The 21,493-nt window shown below is 49.4% G+C and overlaps 1 protein-coding gene across 6 annotated transcripts in view; it reads left to right on the forward strand.

The window, feature by feature from the left end:
• UHRF1 (ubiquitin like with PHD and ring finger domains 1) overlaps positions 1-21,493 on the forward strand; it is a 59,657-nt gene that overhangs the window by 23,197 nt on the left and 14,967 nt on the right. For 2 of the 6 annotated variants that reach the window (XM_088792299.1, XM_074337626.2), the window contains 4 exons: positions 2,970-3,136; positions 13,219-13,482; positions 14,227-14,387; positions 16,875-17,090. In XM_088792299.1, the coding sequence (XP_088648425.1) occupies positions 2,984-3,136; positions 13,219-13,482; positions 14,227-14,387; positions 16,875-17,090 (794 nt within the window). In that variant the 5' untranslated portion in view covers positions 2,970-2,983. Of the gene's footprint in view, positions 1-1,457; positions 1,703-2,178; positions 2,328-2,969; positions 3,137-13,218; positions 13,483-14,226; positions 14,388-16,874; positions 17,091-21,493 lie in introns of those variants that run through there. The other 4 variants (XM_019744194.3, XM_074337625.2, XM_019744195.3 and 1 more) reach the window with 4 other exon arrangements.

Here is a 21,493-nt window from a genome sequence, read left to right on the forward strand (position 1 = left end):
CCCTTGCCTTTTCTAGCTGCAGAGGACTCCCACATTCCTTGCCTCTTGGTCTCATTATTCTGACCGCTGCTTCCATTGTCACATCTCTGACTCAGCCCCTCCCTCCTCTCACTTATTAGGACCCTTGTGATGACATTGGCCAGCACAGATAATCTAGGTCTCAAGATCTTTCACTTAATCCCATCTGCAAAGTCCCTTTGAAGGTACCTTGTTCATAGGTTCTAGGGATTAGGATGTGGACATCTGGGGGGGGGGGGAATGGGGGCATGATTCTGTCTGCACCTGGGGAAATCAAAGCAGAAGTATCAGCCAAGATGGAAGGGACTACATAGTGGCAGCGAAACCCAGCGAAAACATAAATGGGAACTCATTACTTTTCTGCTCAAAGCCCTCCTATGTTACTTGCTGCTTCTAAGAGAAAGTCCAAAGTCCTCCTGGTGGCCTGTGAGGTCTTATCTGAACATCCCTCTGACCTCATCCCCTCCCGACCTTTCCTTTCTCGGTGTCTGCCCAGCTCCACTGGCTTCCTTGCTGCTCCCCTACACCTCTGAGCTTTCTCCGCCCTCTGAGCTTGCCCTCCCTTCCTGGACTCATCTGTCCTTGGTTTCTCTTCTCAGATCTCAGCTCAAATGTCATCTCCCCAGAGAGGCCCACCTCTCCACCTCCACCAGAATATCCTCTCTCCACCCCCATATGGTCGCTGGTCACTCTCCAGCTATTGTCCAGTCTTCATTGCTTGTAGTGTCTGAAATTATTTGTTTCATTTATTCATTTCTGGCCTGTCTCCCCAGATAAGAATTTACCCTCCTGGAGACCACCCACAGGGTCAGCCTTGCCCACTGCTGGCCCCACAGCTCTGAGCGCCCTATTCAAGCACTTTGTAGGTGCCCAGCATGGGTCACTGTGTGCCCGCCAAGACTGGCCAAAGGAGAGCAGACAGGACAGAGGGGGCAGGGCAGCCTTGCCCGCCTGGACAGCCCGGAGAAGGCGGGAAAACGAGGCGGGAAAAACTTAGCAAACAAGTCCTGTAGGTGGGTAGAGTGGGAGCGCTGGCGGGCCCTAACGCTAGGAAGTGGGGCTGGGGCCATCAGGCTGGCCATAGGGGTCAGACGGTCTCCTGGGAGCCCCCCACATTCTCCTGCAGTGTTTAGACATTGATTCCGGCTTTCCTTGTCCTACTGGTCAATGTGTGCCCGGGAAGGGGGGGCCTGCAAGAACGGACTTAGTAGGTCAGGGGGGTCTCTACTGGGAGGGGTGGTTCCTGCCCCAGGAGTCCCGAGGGCTCCTGGAGCGCACACATGGTGGGGGGACCCAGGTCCCGCCACTGGGCCCCATTGCACGCTGGGCGCGCCCAGCAGAGCGCGCAGGGCTGGGCGGGGCCGTGGCCCGCTGGGCGGAGTGGGGGGTAGACAGAGGCGGGGGCGCCCCCCACCCCCTTTCTTGCTTCCCGCCACTGCAGCGGCCAATCACTAGGCAGGCGCCCGCCCCCGGCGTGGCCTCCCGTGTTCCCGCAACTCCCAAACGCCGAGTTTTCGCGGGAAAAAAATCAGAGCAGCTGGCAGTGCAGAGGGCATTGGTGGCCGGCTGGGCGCTCCGGGTCGCACGCACGTCCGCGCAGGGTCGAGTCCACGCACGCGGCTCAGTCGCCATCCCCAGCCGGGTCAGGTGCGCAGGCAGGCAAGTGGTCGGGGCGGCGGGAGAGGTGAGCAGCCAGGCGGATCCGGGTGCCAGCCCGGGACGGGGCGGGTGGGGAACCCGGCACACCCGGCGCTAAGACTTTGCAAAACTTTAGTAAGCTGCCCGGGACGCGCGGCTAGTACGGGCGCACATGTGACCCGCGCCGGGGCTGCCCTGTACGCGGTCTCGGGCTCTGCCCCCGCCCGGCCGGCCCTGGGAAGTACCCCCGGAACTCCTGACTCCGGCACGGCTTGCGGAACATTCCCGGAGCCCCGCGGGGGTCGCGCCGGCTGGGTGGGGGAGGGCCCGGCGAACCGCAGGGGAGGATGTCAGGCTCCGCGCCTGCGCGCGGGGCGCCCCGCGATTCAATTGTCGCGCCGAGCCCGATTTCGCGCGCCCTTAGTTCACCGGGCGCGTCTGGGCCAATGGGGAGCGAACAGGGAGGGGCGGCCGGGTGCGGCAGAGCCAATGAGCGAGGCGTCTCAAGTGAAGGGGGCAGGACTTGGCTCAAAGGGCCCCTCGGCCGGTCCCGGCGAAGGGGGTGGGCGTGGGCTCGCTGGCGTGGCCCGCGGAGGCGGGCGGGAGGAGAAGAGGGGCTCCGGGGCCGTGGGTCTGGGTCCGGGGAACGGGGGGTTGCCGTAGGGGCCAAGGTAAGTCGCGCGGGGCGCACACGGGGTGGCTGGGACGGGCCAGATGGTTGCCATGGCCACCGCGGTGTTGGGCGCGTCGCGCACGCGCGCGGGGGGCTGCGGGGGGCCGCGGGAACTGAAGGGTCAGGGGTTCGCAGGTCTCCAGTGGGGTACTTCCCCTTCCATCATACTTAGTAGAGTTCCTGGGGACTTCCGAAGTTCCGATCTGCGCCGGACTTTTGGGTTTCCCGCTTGGCGTCAGTATTAATCTAGGGAATGACTGAATGAATGAACGAACGAACAAACAAACTCGGCCCCTCACCATTTGGCTGTGTCCTTCTTCCTATGGACTTATGTGTCTTTTCCTCTGAAAGGGGGAGTGTGGGTTGGACTGAGTGGTCCAAGATGCTGTTTGCATTCCCTTAATTTCCTGTCTCCTCAATCCTCCACCGGTGCTAGTCATTAATGCATTAACTACATAATTTGCTCTGCCGGACCCTGGGCCATCTCTGGCAGTCCATGGGGACTAGGGGGTTAAGGGGGCGTTTGGGGAGTTTCCTGGTGTCCGCAGACTGGACAAAAACAAAGATGACCTGAGTATGGCACAGTCTTGTGGTGATGACGGCAGAACTGACTGAGGGTTCCATTCTTTGCTCCTCTCAGTACCAGCAGGCACCATGTGGATCCAGGTTCGCACCATGGATGGGAAGGTGGCCCACACCGTGGACTCACTGTCCAGGTTGACCAAGGTGGAAGAGCTGAGGAAGAAGATCCAGGAGCTGTTCCAGGTGGAGCCAGGCCTGCAGAGGCTTTTCTACAGGGGCAAGCAGGTAAACCTGCCCTGCAGGCTGCCCACCCGCCCAGCAGCTTTGTTCTTGTCTCCTCCAGACATTGCTCCTTGGCGGCCACAGCATATATACTCTCCCCCCTCGTCCCGTCCCGCTTCATGTTCTCCACAGAAAACTCATGTCTGAGCCAGGAACAAAGGCTCAACTCGCAGATTGACACACCCGGCAGGCAGCTGGCACTCTAATCTGTAGCATTTGGGCTCTGAAACTCCCTTTTCATTTTACTGTTTTTGATGCCTCCCTCAAAATAATCTTTAGGTAAAGAAGTTGGAGGTGGCTGATGGAAGACTGATGAATTTCGAGGAAGAGCCTAGAATCATTACTCAAACACTAAGACAGAGGGACCTGGTTGTTCTTTGAAACACCAGTGGCCTCAGCCTATGCCTATTTAGTGTTTGATCCCACAGGGTTTGTTTTCTAGAAATTTGGATCAGCTTATTCAGAGGCTGGAGATAGTGCTTGCAAATCAGGAATTTCCGCCATTCTGGGCCTGCTTTCTGGGTGGCAGGGCTGCTGGTGCTTTGGGGAGGGGGGTTTGCAAGCCCTGCTCCTCTGTTTCCTCTCTTTGCGCTCTCTCCCCAGCCCCTTGTAGCATTTAAAATGGCCACCCTTGCTTTAGCGGCTGTCCATAATTGGGATGCTTTCTCCGGTGGCACTTGGGGGGTTTCCAGTTTTGTCGGTGTCTTTGGGGGGGTGGTGGGACATGGGCCGACCTGTGAGTGGGATTTCCCTGAGTGGGCGAAGATGGTACAACAAAGTGTTGGTTCTGTCTGCTAGGACCATGCTGGAGTTGGGTGGACTGTAGGGACGACAGCATAGAGATCTAGAGATCTAGAGATCGGACTGGATTAAAAGTCTTCAGTTGGGCTGTGTGCGCCCGACTTTGTTTTTGTGTTTTGAACAGGTTCTTGCCGCCATCTGGTGTCTAGATTGAAAAATAAATGCTCTGCGCCTGGCCACGATTTTGGGGGCTGGGAGGATCCTGTGTGCTTATTCAAAATGAGACGTGATGATTAATTTCTTGGGCTTGTGGAGCTCTGGGAGACCTTTCGCCTCCTCCCTATGAAAGATATGATGACTTGAACATCTTAAGACTGAGTTAAACTCGCCCTGCCTGGGGAGGGGAAGCTGATACTGCGAATTTGGGGATTTGTGCTGTCGCGTGCTTGTTGAGAAAAGGCAGGGGTGTGCGTGAAGCTCGCTTGGGGTGCTCTCTTTCTCCCGCTTCTTCCAATGGTGGCTCATTTTTGTGGCATCCACACTGATTCTGATTTGCCACTCAGTCTATTTTTTCAGCAGAAGGTCCTTTCACAGAGTTTCTGAAAACCTCCTGCATGTGCCTTCCAAACAGTTCATGACGTAGTTCAAAGGCAGGTTGAATCTAGTCCTCTCAAGATCAAGGGAGCTCATAATTTTGAATGCCTCATGTGTGCCAGGCACTGTGCATTTTAATTTTTATATTTCAAACATGCAGAAAAGCTGAAAGAACATGAACACAAACACCTACCCGTAGATTTTGCCACTGACATTTTGTGTGGTCGCTTTATCATCCAGCTCTCTCTGTCTTTATCCGTTCACCAACCCGTTTTTATTTTTTGGGATGCATTTTAGAGGAAGCTGCAGACACTAGTTTACGTCACCCCTAAATGCTCGGTGTGCCCGTCATTAACTAGAATTCACTTTTTGTGGTTTTTATTGTTCTTTTAGGTAAAATTTATATGTAGCAAGACACACTTCTTAGGCAGACCATTTGGAGTTCTGACAAATGTCTACATCCATACAACCAACCCCTATCTCCATTCGTCACATAACATTTGACCCATTCAAAAAGTCCTTGTAACGTCTGTGTGAGTTATAATGTGATGATGACAGCAACACCAATGTACGTTAGATGCATACATCACGCCTTTAATCTTAAGGCTGTCGGTGATGAGATACAGGGCTCTTACCAGAAGGTAACCTCTGTAACTGCTCCCCATGCTCCTTGCCAGTGCCCCACTCGGCAGCTTTGTGAAGGGACACATGGTTGTTTTGTCTTCTGGGTAAGGAAGCCAGGCCTCCTAGCCTGATGCAATTTCCCCAAGGTTGCCTGGTCCGGAACTGGCCTGGCCGCTAGGAGGTGTGGACAGTGACAGGAGGGTGGGGAACGAAGGCGCACACAACAGCAGCTTGAAGCAACTAAAGTCTGTAGATAGACTAATAGTGAAAGAAAGTACAATTTCCAGTGGGAGCAAGAAAGTTATTTTTCTAGAATGTTCTAGAGAGTGTACACAGTCCTTCCCCCGCCCCCCTTTTAAAGAAATATGGCATAGCAGTCCAAGGTCTGCAGTGAGTTTAACTAAGACCATAAAGCAGAACATAGCTGAGTTTTCAGGATATGGGAGGGTTTCGTGGTGGCTTGTTTGGCTGAATGGGTTGGCGGTTATGTCACTTGATTGGCGGAAATGCAGGGAGTGTGTGGGGGAAGGGACTTCGGGGCTGCAGGCCCAGCTTCTGCAAGGGGAGAGGCATCTGGTGCTTGTTTTTGGCTGCCCATAACAATAACCATAGCTATCATTTGTGGCACAGTCTTTAACAGGCTCAGGTACAATCCTTTGCGCTTTACATAATCTTCACCAATCCCCTGGCTAAGTGGCTGGGCATGACTGTTCAAACAGGGCTAATTGTGGACCTACCACATTGTGGTATGGTGAGAACTGAGTGACGTAATAGACATGAAGGAATGAGCACCATGCCTGGCTCACAAAGACGCAACAAATCAGCTCAGGGTTCCCCCCACTGCTCACACTGGGGCCAGGTCACTCTGTGGGGGGCCGTCCTGGGCACTGTGGGGTGTTAAGCAGCATCCCTGGTCCCTCTCACTCAATGCCAGGAGCACCCCCCATCGTGACAACCACAGATGTCTCCAGATGTTGCCAAGTGTCCCCTTGGGGACAGAAATGCCCTGACTTAACTACTAATTTTGTAGATGATTTACTTTAGGAAAACAGCTAAATTGGCATGTTGGGCTGAAAGGCTGTGTTCAGGTCAGTCTGAAAGCTCAATTGAAATGGTGTCCTCGGAAAGGCCTTTTGAAGGTCACAGTGCCCCACCAAATATCCCTGTTGTATTGGCCTTTCCTGAATGCCGCCTTATCTTCCTAAAGGGCAGGGTCAGGCAGCAAATAAGACAGTTCCCTGGCAGGGACCTGTCCTTCAGGCTGCTTGAGGGAGGGTCCCCTCCCCCACCCCAAAGAACTCCCAGCTGGAGGGCACGCCCTCTAAGCCAGGGGTCAGCAGACCCTGTCTGTAAAAGGCCCAATAGTAAATATTTATCTCTGGGGACTTCTCACCTCTACCATTGGAGTGGGAAAGCAGCCATAAACGGTATGTAAATGAGTGGGCATGTTTCTGGAGGAGTCACAATACACTTTATTTATAAAAACAGGTTCAGGCCAGAACTGTCAGGTGTGCCATAGTGTGCCAATCACCCTGTGCTTTGATCCAGCCTCTGGTTTGGTGCAGTCAGGTTTTACTGTCAGGAACAGCACTGTCGTGGAATGTGCTAGAACAGGTCCCCCAGGGCAGTGCGATGAAGCAGTTTTTCCAGAGCAGGGATGCTCAAACTGTTTAGTCTCAGTCTTTCCAACCTCCAAAGCGATTGAGGACCCCAAAGAGCTTTTGGTGACGTGACTTAGATCCATCGTTTTTGCTATACTAGAAACTGGAAGGTGAAGAAAATTTCCAGCCTGAGAATACATGCGTGCACATTTCCTTTGGCATAAGCATGGTGGCATCATCCTGCATCACTTAGGCTCCTCTGTACCCCTGTGAGACTATGGCCCCCAAATATTGCTCCAGGGCATATTCTCAGCTGTGTCCCCGTGGGGTCAAAGGGCATAGTTCACTTGTCATGCCCCATTCGCCCTCTCCATGTGCATGAGGGGCTAGGATGGGAGGGAGGGGTCACGCTTGGCCTTGAAGTGCTGTCCTCTGCTCACTGCTTCCTGAGTGGGAAGTTGTGTCCCCTCTGCCATACCTGGGACCCTGCTTCTTGCGTTTTCTTCTCTCTAGTCGCTCTGTCTGGCCTGCACCTCAGGTTGCTGCAGAGGCCTGGAGGCTGACATGGGAAGGTGGGGGGCCGGGGCTGCATCCCTAGGAAGAGAGGCAGAGAGGTTTCCCACTTCCTCTCTCCTTGAGCTCTAGGTCCATCTTGGTACAAGGCTCACACCACCCTCGTTAAGATCCTGCAATCTGGTTTGTATCCCATCCACCTCTAAGCCAACCAGAGAGCCATCACATGCCAAACCCAGTGGCATTTATTTTCTACCCTCTTGTGTTTTTGGGCAGCACCCAGCACCCTGAAAAGTATCACTGAAAAATGTCACGGGGCAGTGAGTGGGCAGACACAGTAAACATGACGAGCTTGTAATCCAAGTTTCCAAAAGGAACCGGGTGTTTAGTTATTAAATCATGTATGTGATTAGTTTTACATGATGCTCGTGGCTCAAAATTTCAAATGTCCAGGAAGCATACTTGGATTAAAAGAGAGAGACATAATTTAAATACGGTCGGCAGTTCTGCCTTTAGGCCTGAATCGGCACTACAGGGTTAACTGCCCAAAGCCACATGTAGTGAGTCCTCTGTATCCGCGGGTTTCGTATCCATGGATTCAGTCAACCGTGGATCAAAAATATCCAGGGAGAAAATCCCAGAAAGTTCCAAAAAGCAAAACCTGAATTTGCCAAGCACTGAGCACTACGCTGAATTTATACAATCGATGTCTAGGCAGACCCTGCTGTGTGTAGCCTGTGTGCAAACAGATCTAGGGACAGCTACAGATTTTACAACAGGCAAGTTCAGGGATTTTCACTGGAAATTTGGTTATGTGGAATTTTTTTTTTTTTTTAATTTTCTTTTTTTTAAAATCAAAGTTTTTTTTGTTTTTTTTTTTAAGATTTTATTGGGGAAGGGAAACAGGACTTTATTGGGGAACAGTGTGTACTTCCAGGCCTTTTTTTCCCAAGTCAAGTTGTTGTCCTTTGAATCTTAGTTGTGGATGGTTCTGTTCAGCTTCAAGTTGTTGTCCTTTCAGTCTTAGTTGTGGAGGGCACAGCTCAGCTCCAGGTCCAGTTGCCGTTGCTAGTTGCAGTGGGCACAGCCCACCATCCCTTGCGGGAGTCGAACTGGAAACCTTGTGGTTGAGAGCCTACTTGTGGTTGAGAAGACGCACTCCAACCCGCCCCACCATCCCTTGTGGGACTCGAGGAATTGAACTGGAAACCTTGTGGTTGAGAGCCCACTGGCCCATGTGGGAATCGAACCAGCAGCCTTCGGAGTTAGGAGCACGGAGCTCTAACCGCCTGAGCCACCGGGCCGGCCCCGGTTATGTAGAATTTTAACGCCAGGTTTACTTTTAACATTAGAATCTCTAATATAAGGTACAGCTCACTTGTCATTCAGCTTTTATAGCTTTTATTAATGCTGTTAGCCTCAGTTGGCATTTTAGGATCTTGATAATGAACCCACACACTTAGATTGTGCCATCACATCACGTGGACACATTGGCGTGAGGCAGGCCTGGGCCCAGCCTCTCTTCCCCCATGGTTCCTGAATGGTTCTTTGGGGGAGGGGTGGGGGAGGGGCATACACACATACCTCGCCATAGCAAACAGTCATGCACACTTCTTCCTACTGACTGCAGTGCCCTTCTGGAACTTTCCAGAAGGGGCCTTTGGAAGCAGCCAGACCAGCTTGTGAATTATGTCCTGAAGGTGGAGCTCTGGCCCAGCCCGTGTCCCCTTCCCTGCCCACGACCTGCCATGTTTGTGCCTCTGTCCCCCCCCTTGCACTGGGAGGCACATCGCCGCTTCCGTGGAGCGCAGTCCTGAGCAAGTCAGTATGCTTCTGTCAGCCTGGCTTCCTGACCAGTCAGGGATGCAAGGGCCCTCGTCAGGCCCAGCGAGGGGCTCAAGCGTTGGGAGGCGTCAGTAAAATACCATGAGAGGATCAGTGTGTGTGCTGAAGCCAAACCAGGATTCCTCCTGCCTCAGACTCTACGTGACCCGTCCTTTCCCTCCCACTATGTAACCCCAGGCACTGGCCATTATGGAGCATTCTATCTCATCTCTTAGCTCTGCCCCCCACCTTGGCCTCTCTTCTCTCCAGCATGGCCTCTGTCCGCTGCTCTTGGTGAAACAGAAATCTGACCGCGTGCTCCCTCCTGGCTTAGCTTTGTCCCTGCCTCTCTGTTGTCCAGGTGGCTGGGTTTATGTCCCATCCTCTGAAATTGTCCTTGTTTCCCTTGATGTGTGTGGGAGACCCTTCTACTCTGCTGTGTTTCACTGTCGCACACAGCTGTGTAATACTCCTTTGTATGAGTCAGCCAGTTTTGCTTATAAATAATGCTGCTGTGAGCATACTAGGGACACTGGTGTCCGTATTCCTCTGGCACACATGTGAGGGTCTCTAGCTCACTGGGTCTCACTGTGGGGTTACTCTGCCCCTCCAAGAGACACTAGGCCATGTCTAGGGACATCTGTGATGGTCATGACTGGGGGTACTCCTGTCATCGTATGTGGGTAAAGGCCAGGGATGCTGCTCAATGCCCCACAGAGAATGACCCGCCCTCAAATGAGGAGGTGTCTGCCTAACCATGGACCTGCTGGGCCCTGGGGTGAGAGCATCTTGTTTGTCCTTTGTCCTTTTTAGTGCCGTTTGGCTTGTCCTCTGCTGGTTTCTCTGTCAGTTATACTGGGGACACTTGTCTCTCCATCTTTCTTTTTTAATTAACAAACTTTATCTTTTAGAGCAATTTTAATTTCTCAGCAAAACGAAGAGACTGGTTCCAAGATTTCCCATATGCTCCTCCCCCATAGGCACAGCCTCCCCTACTGGTGACATCAGGCACCAGAGTGGTGCATTTGTGACAACTGATGAATCTACACTGACACATCGTCATCAACCGAGGTCCGTAATTGACATTAGGAAGTCACTCTTGGTATCATAAATCCCATGGGTTTGGACAAATGTATGAGGACATGTATCCAATATTATATCGTACAGTCCTAAAGTCCTAAAGTCCTCTGTGCCACACCTCGTCATCCCTCCTGCCACCTCTGAGCATCCGCTGATCCTTTCACTGTCTTCATAGTTTTGCCTTTTTTAGAGTCATATACAGATGCTCCTTGATTATGATGGGTTATGTCCCGATATACCCATCATCGTAAGCTGAAAATACCGTAAGTGGAAAACGCATCCAATACACTACCGAACATCACAGGTAGCCCAGCCTTCCGTAAACGTGCTCACTTACGTTAACCTCCAGCTGGCCACAGTCGTCTCATTGCTGCCACCCGGTGTCACAGGAGAGTATCGTACTGCCTATCGCTAGCCCTGGAAAAGATCCAAATTCCAGATTCGAAATACAGTTTCTACTGAATTTGTATCGCTGTCACACCAATGCAAAGTTGAAAAATTGTAAGTTGAACCCTTGTAAGTTGGAGACTGTCTGTATTTGGGATCATATGTAGCCTTTTCAGACTGTCTTCTCTCTTTTTTTTCCTTCACATGTGTAATTCACATATTCAGTATTCTCTATATTCCTAGAAGTTTGTGACCATCACCAAGTCAATTTTAGGACTTTTCATCACCTCCAAAGGAAACCCTGCACCTTTTAGCTATCACTCCCCTATTCTCCATCTTCCTCCCCCAACTCCTGGCAAACGCTAACCCACGTCCTGTCTCTGAATTTGCCTGTTGTGGACATTTCATATTGCTGGAATTATACCGTGTGGCTTTTTGTGTCTGGCTTCTCTCATGAGCACTGTGTGTTCAAGGTCCATCCACGGTGTGGCAAGTGTCAGTGCCACCCTCCTTTTCATGGCTGAGTAATATTCCGTTGTCTGGATGGACCATCAATGGACAGTTGGGTTGTTTCCACCCTGAAGTTACTGTGAACAGGGGTGCACAGGTTGACTTGTCTGTCTCTTCTCATCTGTGTCACCTCTACCCGGTGTCATGGCTATCCTGTGTTGCCCTGTGTTGGAGGGCTGGCGCTAGTCTCATTCCCTGGCTACCTGTGGTACCTGGGCAGTGCCAGGCATATCAGAGGCTCACTTCATGCTGGGTGAGCAGGTAGAGTGTGCCTTGGACATCTGGGGGTCTTTAGAGGGGCCCTGGCAGCCCCTGCAGCTATAGGCAAGTATTGATGTGTTGAGGTGCATTTATCTGGGAGAGAGGGGTCCTTATCTGTCAGATTCTCAAGTTTGTGATGAAGAAAGAAGAATAACCACTGGAGTGAAGGATCACCTTGGACTCTGGAACCTGCCGCCATTGTGACCCCCAGGGCTGTGTGCATATTAATGGCAACCAGCCCTTTGAACCCACCAGCTTTTGGTGAAAATTGGGAAGGAGGCAAAGTTAATCTTTTGTGTATGATTCTCTTTCTTTTCCCTTTTCTTTAGGGCACTACTTCTGAACCAGGTTGTCTGCTTGCAGAGGGCACTGGGCATCTGGGGACATTTGTGGTTGTCACAAGTGGGGGTGCTCCTGGCATCAAGGGAGTGGGGCCAGGGACGCTGCTCAGCACCCCACAGTGCCTAGGACGGCCCCACAGAGAATGATTGGCCCCAAGGTCACAGTGCCCCAGGGTTGGGGGCAGGCCTGCCTTAGGGGCATTTGGATAGAACAAGATACACTGGCAGATCCTTATTGGGTGTTGGTGGAGTGCCATGGGACAGTTTCTAATAAAAGGTCACTCCTTGTCCTTTTGTGCCACCGGGATGCCACTCAGAAGACAAAACTCCCTTGCACACCTGCTGAGTCACACCCAGGGTACAGATTGTTGAGCTGTGCTGGCCATGGGGTCCTGTTAGGCGAATAGTGTGGGCGAAATTAGCATAAAGGGGTTAATAGAGGGGTGGAGTTAATGGGTCAGAGCAGCTGCCCTGAATGGGCTATTTGAGCTGGAGCCTTCCAAAGGAAACTGGTGGATTTGGGGGGGGTTGTCTTTGGGTTCACGTAGGCCAGGTCTCCCCCCCTCAGCACAGCTGACATGAGGGCTGGGTCATTGTGGGGGGCTGTCCTGGGCACGGGGATTTTTTGCAGCATATCTGGCCCCACCCACTCGATGCCAGGAGCACCCCCCGTCAACCCCACCTTGTTGTGACAACCACAGATGTCCCCAGACATCGCACACCAGTGTCCCCTGGGAGCAGGATCACCCTTGATTGAGAACCAGTGATAAAGGCAATGATGCATGTTTACTACAATAAAAGTTGAAAAACATAAAGTATTAAGAAAATCTCTTTGATACCCAGTGTGTGTCCACATCACAGGGGCACGGGATTATGCTGTGTACTCATGGGGACATTCACTGTATGGCACCAGGAGTCCTCATTTGAGAGGGTCTAGGGATCCTGCAGAAGGGGTATCAGCAGCAGTGGACAGGTGTTCTAATTTTTTTTTTTAATTGGGGGATATTGGGGAACAGTGTGTTTTTCCAGAACCTGTCACCTCCAAGTCAAGTCATTGTCCTTCAGTCTAGTTGTGGAGGGCGCAGCTCAGTTCCAAGTCCAGTTGCCGTTTTTCAGTCTTTAGTTGCAGGGGGCACAGCCCACCATCCCATGCGGGAATTGAACCGTCAACTTTGTTAAGAGCTTGCGCTATAACCAACTGAACCATCTGGCCGCCCCTCCTGAAGCTCAGCGGCTGCTCGTTGTCTTCAGTCTAGTTGTGGAGGGCGCAGCTCACTGGCCCGTGTGGGAATCGAACCGGCAATCCTGTTCAGAGATCGCACTCTAACCAATTGAGCCATCTGGCCACCCCAGCAATGGGCAGGTTTTTTTTTGTTTTGTTTTGTTTTTTAATTTTACTAGTTTCAGGTGCACAAGACAAAGCAATACTTAGACGTTTATCATTTATATCCCGCACACTGTGATCCCCCTCCCCCTGGGCAGGTTTTATTGTCCCATAAGCCGAGAGCAGATTAGGTCCTTTTCTCGGGTGTGTTCCCGCTGCCCGGCGCTCAGCAGACATACACTAAATGTGTGGCAGGTAAGTGACTTCTGTCTTATGTCTCTGCAGATGGAGGATGGCCACACCCTCTTTGACTATGACGTTCGCCTTAATGACACCATCCAGCTTCTGGTCCGGCAAAGCCTTGTACTCCCCGCCAGCAGCAGCAAGGAGCGGGACTCTGAGCTTTCTGACACAGATTCCGGCTGCTGCCTGGGCCAGAGCGAGTCAGACAAGTCCTCCAACAGCGGCGAGGCGACCATGGAGACGGATGGGAAGGCGGGCTTAGCGGATGAGGATGTATGGGACGAGACAGAGCTCGGCCTGTACAAGGTGAGGCTCCTGCAGAAGGGTTGGGGGTACTCCCTGTCAGGCTAGTCTCTGCACCCCCAGGAAACACTCTCCAGGCCCATGCCCCCCGCCCCCACCCTGTAGCCACAAGCTCATGCGGGCCAGCCAGCTCCCCTCCATCCCTTTGACTGGGCACCCCCAGTCCTGCCGTGAAAACCTGAAGCTTCTGAGGTTTTTTGGTCAGGAACAACACTACTCCAGATTCCTTCTTGCTCCCTGAGCAGAATCCCTGGTCTGGGCCTGCAGATGTCTTCTCTGTGGCCTCTGCAATGGCTGTAAAAGTTCTGAATTTGCTACCACCTTCTAAGATGATGAAATTTCACAAAATGATCTGGATTCCCAACTTCTCTTGAAAAAGGGGCAGTTCTGGCCTCCTTGGTGGGCACAGCAAGGGTGATCCTGCCCCTTTAGGACACTGGCAACATCTGGGCACACCTGAGGTTGTCACGACTGGGGGTGCTGCTGACATAAGCTAGTGGGTGGGGCCAGAGGTGCTGCTCAACACCCCACAGTGTCCAGGACGGCCCTCACATTAGAGAGTGACCAGGCCCCAAATGGCCACAGTGCCTGAGACACCTCACTGCATGAGAAAGCCCACTGCATGCATTTGGGTTTGCGGCCCAGGCCTGAAGCATCCGGTACCAAGAACCAAAACAGGTCCTTGTCAGTGCTGCTGATCAGAGTTCCTTCCCTGGGCTGGATGAGAGAGTTTCTTTTTCCTCGCAGGTCAATGAGTACGTGGACGCTCGGGACACGAACATGGGAGCCTGGTTTGAGGCGCAGGTTGTCAGGGTGACAAGGAAGGCACCGTCCCAGGACGAGCCCTGCAGTTCGACCTCTTGCTCAACCCTGGAAGAGGACGTCATTTATCACGTGAAATATGACGAGTGAGTGTCGTGGGCAGGTGGCCCTGGAGTTTGGTATAGCCTTGGGGATTTGGGGCCCCCACACTCACACTCTCAAACTACACAGGAGGCCACCCCTAGAGGTCTAACGTCACAGAGACCCAAAGCTGGGCTGACCCCTCCTTAGCTCTCTTTTGAGAATTCTGCTCTGATCTTCCAGGCAGAATCGCACCATTTCCTGTTTTATGTTCATAACTGCGTGTTACTGTGTGAAACCACCTTACGTGTTGTTTGTCCTCTCCTTCACTGCAATGCGGGAGTATTTATTGAGCACTTGGTATGTGCCAGGCCCTGTGCTGGGCACAGGGCAATGGTGAACACAGAGGGTGATTTACTAGGCTTAGGCCGCTGTAACAACATACCACATGATGGGGGGCTTAAACATCAGACATTTATTTTCACAGTTCTGGAGGCTGGAAGTCCAAGATCAAGGTGTTGGCAGGTATATGGCCGTCTTTTCACTGTGTCCTCACATGGCCTTTTCTCTGGACACCTGGAAAGAGAATTCTGTGGTCTCCTCTTTTAAGGATACCAATCCCATCAGATTAGGGCCCCAACCATATGATCTCATTTAACCTTAATTGCCTCCCTAAAGAACCCGTCTCCAAATAGAATCACATTGGAGGGTAGGGCTTTAATACAGAGGGTGTCAAAAAAATATATACACGTTTTAAGAAAGGAAAAAAAACTATTAAAACTGTAATACTCAATATATACCCATAACAAAAGATGAATACAAGTCGTGTTTGACTTCTGCAATTACAAGAGGTGCTCGAAATAGTTACCATCAGCTTCTAGACACTTCTTTTTTTTTTCCTTCCCTTCCATCTCCCCCGTCCCTTCCGTTCAAGCCGTTGTTTCTCAGTCTAGTTGTGTAGGACACAGCTCCCTGGCCCATGCTGGTGTTAGGAGCCTTGCACTCCCGATGGCTGCCGGCCACTCATGGCAGCATATGGCAGCTCACAGCAGCCCAGATCACAATCTTAGCTGTAGAGGGGGCAGCTCACTGGCCCATGTGGGAATCGAACCGGTGACCTCCATGTTAGGAGCATGGTGCTCCAACCACCGGAGCCACCAGGCCGGCCCTCTAGACACTTCTGATGACCGTGAACTACTGTTTGAGAAACGATGACCAAAGCGTCCACTTGTATACGTTTTTTTTGGCGCTGCTGGTATATGAAGTTGGGAAGGGATACAGTTCAGTCTATAACAACGCAAACATGCTTGCCTGCAAGGTGCTCACATTCTAGGGGTCTTGGGCTTCATCTGGGACTCCCTACTGCCTACTCCCGTTTCTGGCATATCCTAAGCTTAGCTCCATAAAATTGGAGTAATTGAATGAGTGAATCACAGTAGATGCAAGATTCCCATACTCTTGGTTAGAGGTTGCAAACTTCAGCCCCAGGGCCAAATCTGGCCCACCACCTGTTTGGTAAGTAAAGCTTTATTGAAACACATCAGTGCCCATTTGTTTGCATATTGCAATATGCAATGGCATATCATCTGAGACGGCTTTCTTGGTGATTGCTGCAGGGTGAGTATTCATGACAGACCTTCTAGTTTACAAAGCCAAAAATATATGCTATCTGGCCCTTTTGTTCTTGGTGGTTTACTAGTGAAAATAATGAGCACCAGGCAATACAGCAGTCTTGGAGTTGTCCCCCTCCTTTGTTTCTGATAGAATAGCCCAATTTTATGCCTATTATGAGGCTACTGGGATATTCTTTCATATCCAGATAATGACTTCCTATTGTATGCTAATATCCAATGTATTATATTTACATAAATGAAAAAATGTACCTCTACAAAAATCTTTCAATATGTGCATGTGGAAAAAGTTAAAGTTTTTCCCTTCCCAAATTTCTTTTTGTATCAGTTTCCCAGGGCTGCCATAACAAAGTGCCATAGGCTGGGTGACATAAAAACAGTTCATTCTCTCACAGTTGAGGCTAGAAGTCCCAAATCAAGGTGCAGGCAGGGTCGTGATTTTTCCGAAATCTGTAGGGGAAGATCCTTCCTGCCTCTTCCAGCTTCTGGTGGTGGCTGGCAGTCCTTGGCTTGTGGCTGTGTCACTCCAGTCATTTTCTGTCACTCTTTCCTTCTTATAAGGACACCAGTCATTGGATTAAGGCAGCATGACCTCATCTTAACTTGTAATCAAATTAACATCTGCAAAGACCCTATTTCCAAATAATGTTCCTTTCCCAGGTACCAGAGTTAGGCCTACATATCTTTTTGGGGGAACGTAGATCAATCCATAACACTTCTGTAATTGAAACATGTCTTCTGTACCTGTGAATTTTTGACAACAGCAAATGAGATAATTGGAGAGGGGGCGAAACATGCTTCTGTGATGAGAATAACCCAAATCTGTGTCATGTATGACCTTCTCTGCCTCGGCTCCTCTCTCCGTGGAGGGAATGTGGCCCAGTGTTACCCTGGGGTTTGAGCATGGGCTTTTCCTCCCAGCTACCCGGAGAATGGAGTGGTCCAGATGAGTTCCCGGGACGTCCGTGCCCGTGCCCGACATATCTTCAAGTGGCAGGAGCTGGAGGTGGGCCAGGAGGTCATGCTCAACTACAACCCTGACAACCCGAAGGATCGGGGCTTCTGGTATGACGCGGAGATCGTGCGGAAGCGTGAGACGCGGACAGCACGGGAGCTGTATGCCAATGTCAGGCTCGGGTAAGTGGCCGTCCCGCCAGCGCTCTGGGCGCGGCCCTCGGCCTCTGCTGGACCTTCTGGCTCGCCTCCTGGTGATCTCTCTCAGGCTGACCCCCTCACACTGCTTCTGTCTCTGCATCCCAGGTGGAGAGTTCAGCCTTCCTTGTTCTCTTTTGTTTGTTTTAGATTTTGCAAATAAGTAAAAATTTTAAATGTGTCAAAACCCAGAAGGTACCAAAAGTCACACAGTGGATATTCTCCCTTCTTTTACCTGGAGACATGACTGTCCCAGAGACATTCGGTGCATAAACAAGCATAAACATACACATAAATAAGTCCACGTGATGGTGTGCTCCACATCCCAGGCCAGCAGACTCAGGTCTACGGGCCAGATCCGGCCCTCTTGTTTTGGCAAATAAAGGTTTATTGGCACAGTCACGCCCATCTGTTTGCCTATTATCTGTGGCTGCTTTTGTGTTGGAAGGGCCGATTTGAGTAGTTGGGAAAGAGACCAAAAACATTTACTCTTTGGCCCTTTGCTGAAAATGTTTGCCAGGCTCTGTTCTACCTTGCTTTTCTCTCTCTCTCAATCCCTCTCTCCCACCCCTCCCCCTCTGTAAAATACATGACAGAAAACCATGCTAACCACTTTTGAGTACACTTTAGTGGCATTAAGTATATTGGCACTGTTGTGCGACCATCAACACTATCCCATTTCCAGAACTTTCTTATTGTCCCAAACAGAAACTGTATCCCCTCTGCTCCCCCAGCCCCCGGCACCACCATCTACTTCCTGTCTCTCTGAATCTGACTCCTCTGGGGACCTCCTATGAGTGGGATCACACAGTATTTGTCCTTCTGTGTCTGGCTCATTTCACTGAACATCATGTCCTCAGGGTTCATCCAGGTAGTAGCAGGCGTCAGACTTCTTTCTTGTGGATGAATAATCTTCCATTGTGTGTGTCTAATATTGACATGAATATAGGGCAGAAGTGTCCTAAGCACAGACACAAGTGTAAAAGCTATGGGGCAGGGCTAATCCTGGTCCGAACATGGCCTGGTGAGGTGGCCAGTGGGCTGAAGTGGAGGGAGAGCAGGAGGGAGGAGTCATACTGGAAGCCTCCACTGTCTGGACATTCAGGGCCTGGCCAGGAGTGGTATGGGATTGGTGTTTCTTCTCTGTGTCTGGCAGCCCCTGAAGTTGTGGAGCACAGGAGCCGTAGCACACAGTGGCCTACAGGGGGCAGTGTGGCAGCAGGGGCCCCCAGGGGGAAGGCCTCAGTGACGTTACTGTTCAAAAATAACCAGCTTTTTGTTTCACTGCTTTTCTCTATTGTTTCCAATATCATTGATTTCTGCTCTCATCCTTTTGCTTTTCTCCCTTCTCCTTTCTTTGGATGGATTTTGCTTTTTTTCCAGTTTCTTGTGGTAGCGACTTTTCCTGTTTTCTAACATAAGCATCTTAATGCTGTAAGTTCTCCTCTCAGCAGTGCCTTAACTGCTTTCCATGAATTCTGCTCTGTTATATTTTTCTTTTTACTCAATTCTCTATTTTATTTCTTTTGAGACTTCCTCTTTGACTCCTGGCTTATTTAGAAGTGTGTTTAATTGCCAAGTGTTTAGAGATTTTTGCATTGTCCTGCTGTAGTTTGACTTAATTATGTCCAAAGAACGTAGTCTAGATGATTTCAGTTCTTCTAAATTTGTTGAGGTTTATTTTATGGCCCAGAATAGGGTCCATCTTAGTGAATATTCCATGGTTGTTTGGGGGAAAATAAGTATATTCTGTCGTTAGCTGGAATGTGCTGTTTATATTAATTAGATTGGTTAGATTAGTTAGGTTAGTTAGAGTGGTTGATTGTGTTCTGATTTAATTCTTGCTGCTTTTCTGTCCAGTATTTCCATCAGTTGCCAAGGGTGTCGAAGTCCCTGCTATAATTGTGCATTTGTTCATTTCTCCTTTCAGCTTCATAAGTAAGAGGCTCTGTTGTTTGGTGTGTACACATTTAGGATACTTATGCCTTCCTGGTTGATCAGTCTTTTTATCATTATGTGTCGCTCGTCTCTGTCGTGTTTCCCCGAAAATAAGACCTAGCCGGACCATCAGCTCTAATGTGTCATTTGGAGCAAAAATTAATACAAGACCCAGTATTATATTATACCCAGTCTTACAGTAAAATAAGACCAGATATTATATTGTATTTTGTATTATATAAAACCCGGTCTTATTTTAGTACATTAATTTTTACTCCAAAAGACGCATTAGAGCTGATTGTCCGGCTAGGTCTTATTTTCGGGGAAACACGGTAGTAATTTACTTTGCTCTGAAACCTACTTTTTCTGAGGGGGGTATTATGTATGTCTTGAATACGCTTGTTTCTGTTTTTTTTTAAGTGAATGTTTACATGTTGTGTCTTTTTAAAATCGTTACTTTCAACACACATAGTTGAATTTGAAGTATCTTGTAAATAGCATGTAATTGGGTCTCTTTTTATCTACTTTGTCAGTCTTTGCCTTTCACTTGGCATATTTAGACCATTTACATTTAAAGTCATTATTGGTATGTTAGGGCTTAAGTCTGTCATTTTATTTTTCTTTCTCTTTTTCTTTTTTCTTTTATTTTATTTTTAATTATTTTTTATTTATTTTCCCCCCCTTCTTCCGCCTCCCCCCCCCCCCGCCCACTCCGGTTCAAGCCATTGTTTCTCAGTCTAGTTGTGTAGGACACAGCTCTCTGGCCCATGCTGGTGTTATGAACCTTGCGCTCCGCTGGCCACTCATGATGACAGCTGGCCACTCACACTGGCTACCTGCTGCTCCTGGTAGCACACGGCAGCTCGCAGCAGCTCATGCCAACCTCTGGCTGCTCATGGCAGTCCAGCTTCAGGGAGAGCTGTTGTTCACAATCTTGAACCGGCGACCTTGGCATTAGGAGCATGGTACTCCAACCATCTGAGCCACCGGGCCGGCCCGCCGTGTTTTTTTTGTTTCTTGTTCCTCTGTTTCTCTTCTTTCCTTCCTAGGGGGTTACTTAAATGTTTTTTAGGATTCTATCTTGATTTATTTCAGTCTTTGGAGCATATTGCTTTGTATAGTTTTCTTAGTGGTTTCTCTGGATTTTACCTTATAAACGTGTGACATACTGGTGTCACTTTTACCACTTTGAGGGAAGTGTGGAAACCTTTCTTCAGTTTAGGTCCCTTTATTATTACTTATTGTCTTGAGCATCGGATGATGTTACTATTTTTATTTCAATCATCACATGGTTTAAGAAACTTGTAAGGAGGTTAATCTATTTTATGTACCCATATTTATACTTTTTCTGTTGCTTTTTCTTTCTTCCTTTTTGAACTAAGATTCTTTCCCTTACAATTTCGTATCTATTTGAAGAACTTCCTTTAGTTATTCTGTAAGAGTGGGTCTGCTACTGTGTTCCCCCAAAAATAAGACCCAGCCGGACAATCAGCTCTAATGCATCTTGTGGAGCAAAAATTAATATAAGACCCGATCTTATTTTCCTATAAGACCGGGTCTTATATAATGTAAGACCGGGTCTTACATTAATTTTTGCTCCAAAAGACACATTAGAGCTGATTGTCCGGCTGGGTCTTACTTTGGGGGAAACGCGGTAGCAGCGAATTCTTTTAATTTTCCTTCATCTGAGTGCTTCCACCCCCTACCTCGTTAACATTTAAGTAACTCCCAAGCATTTTATCCATAAATATTTTAGAACACATTTCTTAAAAATGACTCATAAAGAAATGTAGTTATAATGGTATTATTACAACCTAAAAATTAACAGTAATTTCTTAACATATATCTAGAAATTGTTTTTCTAATTTTCTCTCTTTTTTTTTTTTAAAACCATTTGTTTGACCAGGATCTAAGTAATGCCACAGATTTCAGTTAGGTCGATATATATCTTTTAACTCTCTTCTATCTTTAGGTTTCCTGTCCTCCCCTTTTTTCCCTTTTCCTTAACGATTTATTTGAGCAAACCTCGTCGTTTGCCCCATAGAACTTCTGCAGTCTGTTTTCCCATCTGCATCCTCATGGTGTCATTTCCTTTGTTCCTCTGTCCCCGTTTCCTGTGAAGTGGTGGTTAGATCTGGACCTGTGCTGTCTAGTTCCATAGCTATGGGCCACATGTGCTACCGAGCACTTGAAATGTGGCCAGTACACACTGAGAAGTGCCACGAGTGTAAAAGGCAACACCAGATTTTCAAGACTTAGTGCTGAAAAAGACTAGAAAAGCTTATTAGTAATTCTTTACTATTAATTACATATTGAAATAATATTTTGTGAACACTGGGTTACATAAAACATTCAAGTGAATTCTGGGTGTTCTTTTTAAGTGTGGTTACTAGAGAATGTAGTCACACACGTGATGTGTTTGTGGCTCGCGTTCGGTTTCCATTGCATGT

Source organism: Rhinolophus sinicus, chromosome 15, assembly GCF_057876585.1.
Source record: "Rhinolophus sinicus isolate RSI-liver-muscle chromosome 15, RSI-T2T, whole genome shotgun sequence".
In the NCBI taxonomy this organism is placed as follows: domain Eukaryota; kingdom Metazoa; phylum Chordata; class Mammalia; order Chiroptera; family Rhinolophidae; genus Rhinolophus; species Rhinolophus sinicus.